We start from the raw sequence: 11,114 nt of genomic DNA on the forward strand, positions 1-11,114 counted from the left end.
ACGGTAGTAGGTTGCCTCACAAGAAACTAACGCCCAATGCTTCTTTTTCTCCTCAGCTACCAATGTGACTGCCTCAGCACTGGCTTTGAAGGGCAGAGCTGTGAGCTGGACATCTTGGAGTGTGCCTCTCAGCCTTGCCAGAATGGAGCTTCTTGCCTAGAAGGAGTGGGACGCTACAGCTGCGCTTGCTGGCCAGGTGGGTTAAGGCCTTTGCTCCTTCACTTAACATTCTCAGTTCTCATTTTCATCCCAGCCCAACATTGCAAGGAAAGCATGGGATTTTGGTTTTGCACTGCTTCCAAGATTTTATCAAACAGTAGAGGACAAGTCTTGGTTCCTGGCTCTCATTTTCTCCTTGTGTGGGGATTTGATTTTATGGGGAAGGGGTATAAACCACAAATCTCATCTTCCTTGTCAAGGACACAATTTCCATGTAAGGAGAGGCCAGTAAAGACTCTTGTCTCTAGCAAAGGCTTTCTGTCACTGGCTATCTCTTCCCACATCTGACAGCCCCACTTTTGTTGAACTTGGGAAGAGGGAAATTGAGGCAGAGGGAATAGAAGAGACTTGGCTTTATTGTTTTTTCAAAATGATTCTCCAGGAAATCTGATGGGGGATGTATATTCCAACTGATGCCCGAGGGGCATCTGCTCATTAGCAGCCCTTGTTCATAAACCACACATGCATGCATGCATGCATGCATGCGCTGCCCTTGTGCTTCTTCCTTTCCTTTCAACACCACTCCACTTCAGAGCATTCTGCTTTGGCCCTTTATGAAAATGCTGGCAGAGGCAAGGAAATAACTCGCCCCTTTGCCCCTGTGGCTTGTCCTTGTTTCCAGTCTGCAAATTGCAGCAGAAAACAAAACCTCAAAGAGTTCAGCCTGGTAGACTCTCTCTTTTCCAGGGTGAAGCCATTTTTCCAGTGCAGCTACTCCTGTCTAACCCATTGCTTTGTACTGTATGAGGCATGTGCCATTTCACCCAGGAGGCTCCCTTTGCTCTCCACTGCCAGGATACGTGGGAGATTTCTGCGAAGAAGATGTGGATGAGTGTGCTGGGCAGCCCTGCCTGAACGGTGGCCAGTGCTTCGAACGGTCTAACCAGAGTTACTATGGGGAACGTAAGGACTTTCCTGCTGAGTTCAGCTACCAGGAGGCGGCTGGATTCATCTGCAGGTGCCAGCCCGGCTTTGATGGTAAGATGGTGCCAAGCAGAGCAGAGTTTTCTCTCTGAACAAGAAAAGGGAAAAAACACAGAGAAAGATTTTACTAGAGGCCTTTGGGGAAAGGGGGAAAATATGGAGAAAGATTTTACTAGAGATCTTTGGGGGAAAGGGAGAAACATGGAGAAAGATTTAACTAGAGGTCTTTGAAGATGCTACAGATGGCCACATTGCCACTTAAAGAACTGTCACATCCACAGCAAGGAGTGGATGTGCATAATTATCATTAGCTCTAATTTTTTAAAAGTCAGTAAGAAAAAAAATATTCACCCATACAACAGCATAAAATGTCCAAATAATGAAATGAAATAAAAATCCTTAAAACTCTTAACCAAGCTTAGAAAAACAGGTTTAAAAAGACAGATGATTTAGGACTGCAAAGAATTCGGTGATTATTTTAATTTTTGCGTAAGTTTTCAAATCAACCAGAAAAGAGCTCATGGTCAAACATGCTTTGTTTCTGATGCTCTGAAGGAGAGACATGCTCCATCAACATAGATGAATGCACATCCCAACCCTGCCAGAACAGAGGGAGCTGTGTAGATCTGGTCAATAGCTACGAGTGTCATTGCCTACCTGGATACTCAGGTAAGAGCGAGAATGGGTTACCTATTTTTATGATGGGTAAAATGCAGAATAAGTTTTTAGATGAACTACGGAGGGGAGCTTTTCATTTGGACCTTTTATGTTACTGGCTGCCTCTGAAAATTAAAAGTCGTATGAAGTCTTAAAGCTGAAGGTATTCTGACTTTGCTCTGGAGATTTTTCTTTGCAGAATTCTTTGCGCAATTCAGTCTTGCATAAAGTAGGTGAACATTATGCTTGCTGGTGTAAAGCCATACTCAGATGTTTCTGGGATTGCTGTATTCAGGACATGAGTGAGCAACTGTCTCTGTACCAGGCTCTGTGGAGCAAATACAGAGTTGTTTCCAGTGTACAGATGTAAGCTATAATACAGCTAAAATGGCACCGTGTGCCATTTTATCAGCAGGTAAACTAATTTTCTGTGCTTTGGCTTAAAAAATCCCAGAAGGCTGCCGAGGACTACATTCCTCCTTTCAGTTCCTTCTCATCCTCCAGTTCTGCATTCCCTCTTTCTCTTTCTGACTCAGGATACATAAGACTTTCTTTTTTTTGCTTTCCTTGCAAAGAAGCATCTGACATTCTCTGTCCTGTACTAATGGGTCATCACAAGTGACAGTATCTCTTGTTGTTGTTGTTGTAACGTTTTGATCACCTAGCAATATTTGGGATATTGTGCCGCATGAGATGCAGCGCTTCCGCCATGGAACGGTGTTCCCAGTCTGCCATCTTGTGGACAGGAGAGAAATGTGAAAGTCTAAGTTTTCTTTCATACTTCCTAATTACAGTGTAAGTAGAGTTGCAGGTGGAGGCTGTAACTCATTAAAATACACAAGAGTATCGTGCAGATTTACGTTGACACTGTGCATTGTCATTGTGTACTACAATTGCACAATGGATTGTTAGCTGACTGCATTGTCAACTGATCAACATACTTTGTGCTAGATTGGTATTCAGCATAGAGATTGATCAACATGACTCTGCCAATGTGTGCATACACTCTACTGAAGCGCTGTGCGATCTTGGCCTTTGTCTTGATTATTTATACTTTGTGACAGATTGAGAAGCCAGAGATTTTGTGAAGTAGAAACAAGCCTAGCAGTGGGTTTATTTGTTAGTCTCTTTCTCTGGGCACTAGAGCTTGTCAATGACTGTCTGCCATTCCCTCTGTGGAGGAGAGAGCTGCGTGGGCCACAAATGTTAGTCCCAACTAGTGTCGAACCACTGAATCAAGGATAACTTGGCTTATCTGGATCCTGTTGATTCAATACGTCTGTTCCAGTTGGAATTAACAGTAGGATTTGGGCCCATATAACTAAGTGGAGTGTGAAATAGAAAAGGGTCAAAACAAAGACTTGTCTAATCCCCTTTATTGTAGCATGGACTCCCACTTTTCTTTTTCTGCACAAGGAGTTCAATAACAAGAAAACCACTGCCAATACTTCTTCCTCAGTCATAATTTTGATCCAAGACTGTACTTAGGCATGGATTTCCTATTGCGTATGTCTTTGAGAAGATCAGAATTCAGTGGCTGATTTCTTTGGAGTCTTGCATTTTTTATGGGATTGTGGTGGGAGAGCATTTATTGCAGGGGCCTGGCTGCAAACAGCCATTGGGATTGCCACATTTTGCCTCTCCACAAGCTCTGTGAGAAGTGTGAGAATCTGTGGAGGAGTGAAGCTGACAGGGAAATAATATCAATTAATCTCTCTTGCTTTGTCAATTAATCCCGGTCTAGTCCTGCTGTGTAAACAGCTTATTACATCACATTAGGATCACAGAGCAACTTCATGAAGTTTCCCATAATATTCCTGTTATGCATTTCTGTGGCAGCTCTGATCTGCCCTGAGTGGAGGCTTCAAAGTGTACATGCATCCCATAGGATGACTGTGGTGTCTGCCCTTCCTTGCAGCACATGTCTTCACTCACCTGGAGCTGGTTGCTTTTTGCTTGCTGTGGTCTGGATTGCTTAGGATGACCTGGGACAGGGCTGATGAGTTGTCTTAGGGGTCCGAGTCCTTTTCGGGCAAGAAATATGCGTACTGGGAGCTCTCAAGGTGTGCATCAGACTCTTCTTCAGGCAAGAAAAGGTACTAGGACATACAATTAAAGCATGGTGGTGGCAGAAGTCTTACAAAAATAAGAGGCGTCAGCCCAGAGCCGGGTTTTCATTTGGGCTGCCTCCCTCATCCTGAAATGGGCCTGGACTTTTGTGAAACAAATGTTTCCTAGCATTTAGGGCCCCTTTCCAGGGCCAACCCATGTGGCACATACATCCCATGAAGTATGGCCATAGAATTCATGCAGGTGCATACATACTCCCAAATCTGCTGCGTTCCCAGGCAGCCAGCTGTAGGGAGCCCCCCCAATCTCCCTGCCTTGGGGCTCCCAGCAATAGCATTAAATGAGGAAAAGGCCTGCTTTGGAGCAGGGCACTGGTGGACACTCCTGTCCCTTGCCATTTCCCCCAACACACACACATACACGCCTGGCAGGGGAGGCGGTAGACAAACATTCTTGTCAGCGGTGATAGGAGCCAGCTGGGGAGGTTTAGAGCTGAGATGGATTAGATCTTGCTGCTGCTGTAGCAGCAGCAGCGCCACTCGCTCACGCGCTTCATATTGGCTGGCTTCATCTCCAATCCCCTTTTGCCTGCTGGGCACCCATGAGCACGCAGACACCGCCGACACTGCCTTTCCAGTCCAGCTGAGCGTGGGCCACCGCTTCTCCTGCTGGGACCATCATCCATGTTTCCAGGGGAGCAGCCATGAACCCCACGCTGGTTGGCATCTTTGTGAGTGGGATTTATCTCCTGGCAGGTAATGACAGCGGCAGATGAAGCAGCAGGTCTTAATGGGTCTGGGGTGGGTGGGTAGGTGGAGATGGAGAAGTAAATGGAGCAGAGAGGTGCCAGGGTGCCCAGGACCTTGTCATTCTTGCTTTGGGAATGTTTCCCATTTTTTGTGTCTCGCTTTGGGGAAATTTCGCTCCGATCCTGCTGTGGGTGTGGCGGGGCCCCCCCTCTGGTGCCTGGAGCCCAGGGATCTCTAAGCTTTACGCTCAAGTACCCTTTTGCCTCCCTCGTGATGCTTTGCATACCAGCTCTGCAGAAAACTTTCCTCTTTCCAGCGAGTGGAAAACTGTTGAAAACTGTACACTCCCCACAGACTGAAAGGTGCAGGCACTTGCTTCTCCGTCTGGAGCCCTGAAATGGCTTCTTCTTCCCTCTTCCCTGTCAGAAAAGGTTTTAGGTGTGAGGAAAGAAGAGGAAGGTGTGGACTTCTTGGCTTAGACAGTAAGAAGAACTGCAATTAGGCTTGATTTAGAATAACACCTTCTTTCTTCGGGGTGGGATTGAAAGGGATGGAGGGCCAGCAATTTCTCTTCTGAAGGGCTTGTTGATCCAGACTAGTTTATGTGTAGTGTAGACTGTGGTAGTGTTCTGTTTTTTTGGTTTGGCATTCAGAACCCTGCCTTTAACCCAAACATGTAAAGGAGGCCATCTTGTTTACTGCGCAAAGGTGAGTGTGTTGAGAGGCTGAGAGCAGCTCTCCTTGATGATCCATGAACTGTAGCCTTCCAATAGAAACTTCCTTGTGGCTCTCAAAGAGCAAAGTGGTTCCCTCTTTGTGTCTCCAATCTGCTACAGCATAACGTTCTGGCTGGTATGTTGCTTCTCTCTAACGGTAAAAATGGCGGTGAATCCTCATTTTCCTGTACAATTCGGGGTGGGGTAGGCTTCTGTTGGCACAAAACGAGGCACACAACTGTGGCTGTTAAGTATGGTATAAATATGGTGTTGTCATTGTTTAAAGCAAAGGAGCTATACTCAACTGAGTCTTCCTCTTCAGCATCGAGCTTCCAAAAAGTTGGCTCCCACCAAATAGGTTGTTTCTTGGCACATACCAGCCTATCTCATTCTAGCTGACTGCAGAAGCCTAAAGCAAAGCCTTGTTATTTCCGGATAAAGGGAGAGGGTTTGCTGTCCAGAGACTTTGTGCAGCAAATGAATATTTAAATGCAGGCAAGCCCAGCAAGCCCTCCTCCCCCTTACTGAAGCATCCCAAAAATGAAGTGACCTGGGGCCTCTGCAGATGATGTTCATTCCATACAGTAATGATGGAATTGCTACTCAGTTGCTGCACATGGTTTCCTTCTCTTAGGGCAGAAATGGGCAACTGCACATCTTCTGCCCCTGGGACCTTCTGGGGGCTGCATAAACTGCCAAGAACCAACAGCAGAAGTGGCCAGGAGTCCACATCTGGGTTTGGTAAAGATCTGATTTTTTAAAAAAGGTTGAACAGTTCAGGTGGGCTCTGAGACTTATTTAAGAGATGAATTTCTGCTCTAGGGGAGCTTCTAGGAGAAGTAATTAAACTTATTTTTTGCCAGGAAAGGGGTAGTTTGGGCAGTTTGAAGGGGGCAGGGGTCATAAAAACAGTTTGTTCATCCTTGTTTTAGGTTTTTTTGTATATTCAGAAATCCAAATAATATTTTTATACTTGGAAACAACCCCCACCCCCACCCCCAAAAAAACTTTGGCCTAATTACAGAGTTAGTTCTAATGTTCAGAAATGCTGAATCAGGTTCCCACTGATTCAATGGATCTATTCTACGTGGGATTAACAGTAGAGTTTAGGCCTTACTGTGTGTGTTTGTTGCAATGTGTATAATGTGGAATCTGGCTGTGGATGACAGGCATCTGTTGGCTGATGCTCATGGCACACATCAGAGGAGAAGCTCCCAATGTTTGGTTGCTTTAAAAAGAAAGGATAGGAGTGGAGTTCAGAATGCTCAATTGTTGGACAACACAGAACATAATTGACTAAGAAGCTCTCTAACACAAACCCTATTGAAATTAATAGTTCTGATGAAAGCACAGCCATGGCGGCTCTTCTTTCCAGGTTCATGCATCGACTATATTTATGTTGCATTTTAATATGGTGTATTTTCCCTGTGTGCATCACAGAAGGAGAACCTGACCTCTTTGGATATGTGTGGGAATCAGAGAGGGTTTAGCTCTGTTAGGAAAAGCATGGGCTCTGTGGCATTTTTAAGCCTAGCAGATTTACGCTCTGTGTATCTCCCTAAACCTCCATGCATCTGAGGGAGTGGGTGGTGGACGCCCCGAAAGCTCCTGCTGTAGTAAATCTGTTGGCCTTAAAAGGTGCCATGTGACTCCTCCTGGATTTAGCTAAAACAGACTATGAATGTATAGCTTTGCTTATTTCAGCCTTACATGCAAATCTAAATAATTTTGAAAGTTTTCTCCCTGGTAAGTAAGGTTACCTTTTAAAAACCCTACGTGATTATTTTTCAGATTTATTATTATTATTATTATTATTATTATTATTATTATTAACCTTTATTTATGAAGCGCTGTAAATTTACACAGCGGTGTACATGCAATCTTTTTAGTTAGACGGATCCCTGCCCTCGGGCTTACAATCTAAAAAGATTTCAGGAATTTTGGGGTGAAAATTTTGCGCTAAACCATTTGGTCTTCATAAGTTAGAAACAACTTGAAGGCACACAACAACAATCTGTAAAACTGTAATCTGCACAAAATACAACACTGTACAAAAATATTTTTTGTGTGATTTTTTAAAAAGTCTCCAGGTACAAAAATAATGTCACAGCAGTTTCACAATGTGGAGTCAGGACACCCTTTCTAGTAGAAATGGTATTTTTAACATCACTGCAAGAGGTTTAGCTGTGTAGGGTCATTTCTGGCTGTACTAATCTTATCTCTCACCCCCTTTTTCCCAATAAGGGATCTAAGGCAGCTGAAAAGTTTAGTTCAATCATAACAAAAGGCTGTATTTTTTTTGATTTCTGGGGGAAAAGAACAGCTCTTCTAACACACTTATTTGCGATAGGTGCATACATGTGCGCGCATGCGCACACACACACATGCACACATGAATAGGATGCCCAAGCAGTACTGGCAGATGAAGCCTGCAGACACGGTGGCCAGTTCCCCTTTGCTACCATACCAAACAAAGCAGGAATCCCAACCGCTCCCCTCCCTGGAGGAAGCTGGGTCCTTAATGATCTCTCAACATGAAACTCCAGGATCACCCTGAGGATTCACTGGCTGCTTGGCACGCTGTGCATTTCCCAGAGGCATCATCCCAGAAGCAGGGAGACAGACAGCTTGGTCCTGACAAAAACGTGGAGGGAGAAGGCCTCGCGGAGGGCAGGATGAGGTGCGTCTCATTCTCCTCTCCTGACCCAGGACCAAGTCCCTGAAGATGAGACTAGCAGATTGTAAGCCTGAGGGCAGGGAACCGTCTGACTAAAAGACTGTATGTACAGCGCTGTGTAAGCGCTTTATAAATAAAGGTTAATAATAATAATAATAATAATAATAATAATAATAATAATAATAGGCTTTAGAGAAATAAAAAGCTTCTTCTCTGCTACTCCTAACACCAACAAAAAACCTTAGGCCTCTCTGAATACCCACAAATCAAGAAATACTTTAAATGTTTGCTCCTGTTACAGGAATGTACATATAGATAACTATTAGATGATATGACAACCATGGTAATACAATGATTCTGCCCTGAACACGCCTGATCTTGGCTAACTCAGAAGCTAAGCAGGATGGGGCTGGTTTGCACTTGGATGGAAGACCATCAGAGAATACCAATAAGGCTAGGAAAGACCCTTACCTAAAACTCTGGAGAGTGAGGAGTCAGAGGTGGCCTGGGTTTTGTTTTGTTTCGGATGGATTTGGTTTTTGACTCACTCGCTATAAGGGAGCTTCCTAGAATAACTGGGTTGTTGCCTTCTGAAGTTGTTAAGGCTTGAGCAGTTGTGTTGGTAATAGAAAATGCCCAGTTTGTACTGTACTGGTCCTTCCAGTCATGCATCCATGCCTGAGTGCAGCAGAGAAGAAAGGAGCAAATTCCACATTCTCTTTGCACTCTGGTTCCTGCCAGACCTGCAGACTGGATGTAATGCTATTAAGATGAATAATCCAGACTTTGTTTATCTGGGCAGCTGTCTTGGAAGATTAGTGGGAACCTGTTTTAGGGGCAACAGGCTTCTTAATCAGGAGTTTGGTCTCTTTATCAATCCACAAGTACTTAAGGACAACCACTTCTCTCTTCAGCCAGGCCCAGGGAGCCCAGGGCGGCAGAAACTACAACTGCTTTGTTGCAATGGAGATCACAAAGCATTGAGTAAGGAGGAGGGAATGTCGTACTGTGTGCAGTCTGAGTAACTGATTCCCACTTTATCTTGCCTGCCCCTCCCAATTCTCTGTGCACTAGGTGTGGAATGTGCCACTGACATTGACGAGTGCGAAGGGCACCCATGTGAAAATGGGGGTGCCTGTGAAGATGGTATTGCTGACTACATCTGCCATTGCATCCCGGGTCCAGATGGAATTGCCTGGGGTGGGAAGAACTGCTCTGTGGAGCTCACTGGGTGCCAGAGCCACAGCTGCCAAAATGAGGCCTTGTGCATCCCCACCTACCGCTCTGGGGCCCATGGACACCTGTGTCAGTGCCGTCCAGGATTTTATGGCCCCACGTGCTCCATGCCCACCTCCTTCTCCTTCACATCCAAGGTCTATCTCTTCATCAACTTGTCTGTAAACCATGAAAAGGCAGCAGAAAGTGACCTAAGCAGTGTGGCTCTCCGATTCCGGACCACCTTGCCTGATGCCATCCTCTTCTACAGAGGCCAGCACACTGAACACCTGTCCCTGGAGCTCTCTGGCGGTCTTCTGCGAGTGACACTTTCAGTACAGGATGCCACATCATCTTTTACCCTGGCAGCCCCACGGGTAGATGATGGCCACTGGCATAAGGCTGAAGTCCTCATGCAAGACTCTCTGGAGCTCAGGCTGTGGCATGAATCCTGCAATGCTGGCGTCTGTCTGATTAGTCATCCCCTTGAAGAAACACCCCTTGCTTCTTTCCTGCCATCTCTTTTGCACATATATATTGGGGGAGTTGAAGAGACACTAATGGCCAACCCCATTAGGAATTTCATTGGCTGCCTAGAAGACTTGTGGATTGATTCAAAGATTGTCCTGCCACAGGAGGTGGCTGGACTGCAATCCTCCGGCTTCCAGGTGGGCTGTGAGAGGACAGAGTGGTGTCGTTCTGATCCTTGTTCACATGGTGGCCGGTGCATTGACCTCTGGGCGGATTTTCGCTGTCACTGTCCTCGGCCTTATGAAGGTCACACATGCGTCTATGGTGAGTAACAAAGACAGAGTTCCTTGGGGAAGGTGATATTGGCTTGCCAGGCAGAATTTGTTCATCATTCCTGTCCTTAGTCTTGAAGTGCTAGGAAGGAAATTCTCTGGGTTCCTCAGGTCCCTCAACAGGATCAGCAAGAGACCAATAAACATGAAGGGGTTCAACAGGTCCAAGCGCTAGCCCTAAGGTTGAGACAGCCCCAGATGCTGGCAGAGCCCAAGTGCCATGGCTTTCAAGGGTTTGGTCCCTTAGAACCATCACCATTTCCAAAGCTTCCTGGGGGGTGAGAGGATCAAGACCAGCCTAGTGGCATCTGAGGAGCTTGGTCCCTTCAGCTTAGATTTGGCATACATTTTGTTTTTCTCCTCCAGAGTCTCCTGCAGCAACATTTGGGCAAGACAACTCCTCGAGCTTTGCTACTTTTGAAATTAGCAACAGTCCTGGAGCAAACTTTAACATTTCCTTTTTCATCCGAACTCTGAAGCCCAGCGGTCTGGTGCTCCAAATCAGCAACGGGAGTGACACTTTCCTAACAGTATACCTGGAGGATGGGAAGCTCCAGATAGAGACTCCAACGGTTGACCCCATCAGGCCATCTGGGCATCTGGCTGATGGCATGAGACATTTTGTGATGCTTTCCTTCCATGACGGTGTTGCGCATGCCAGCCTTTTCAACAGAGAGGAGGAGCTGGGACCTCTGGTGATAACCCCTCTCACCGCTGGCTCTGAGCTTAACGTTGGTGGACTACAGGATCAAGACAGCATGAGCCCCTGGGGAGGACAGTTTAAAGGCTGCCTTCAAGATATCCAGCTCAATCACCACCAGATGGAGTTCTTCCCCCATCTAGCACAAAACAGGAGTGTCTCACAAAAGGTCTACGTGGGACAAAATACCAATGTTGGTTCAGGATGCATCTCAGATGACACCTGCAAGGTAAGGGAGCGCTAAAGGTCGTTCAGCTGTGTCTAGATTCAGTTTTGCATGAGTCAGATACCTCTGTGAGCTTATGAATGGGAGGGATTGCCATGCTGGATCAAGTCTATCTAGCTCTGCACTGACTGGCCTAAGAGGCGTCAAAAGAATGCAAG

General features: G+C 45.9%; 1 protein-coding gene across 2 annotated transcripts in view; it reads left to right on the forward strand.

The window, feature by feature from the left end:
• Positions 1–11,114, forward strand: part of CRB2 (crumbs cell polarity complex component 2) — a 32,740-nt gene that overhangs the window by 13,350 nt on the left and 8,276 nt on the right. For both annotated transcript variants that reach the window (XM_089534720.1, XM_089534721.1), the window contains 5 exons: positions 57–196; positions 1,015–1,197; positions 1,699–1,812; positions 9,087–10,022; positions 10,397–10,959. In XM_089534720.1, coding sequence (XP_089390846.1) covers positions 57–196; positions 1,015–1,197; positions 1,699–1,812; positions 9,087–10,022; positions 10,397–10,959 — 1,936 coding nt within the window. The remainder of the gene's footprint in view (positions 1–56; positions 197–1,014; positions 1,198–1,698; positions 1,813–9,086; positions 10,023–10,396; positions 10,960–11,114) is intronic.

Source organism: Sceloporus occidentalis, unplaced genomic scaffold (genome assembly GCF_023333645.1).
Source record: "Sceloporus occidentalis isolate IW3139 unplaced genomic scaffold, rSceOcc1.0.p SCAF_8, whole genome shotgun sequence".
NCBI classification, from domain to species: Eukaryota; Metazoa; Chordata; class Lepidosauria; order Squamata; family Phrynosomatidae; genus Sceloporus; species Sceloporus occidentalis.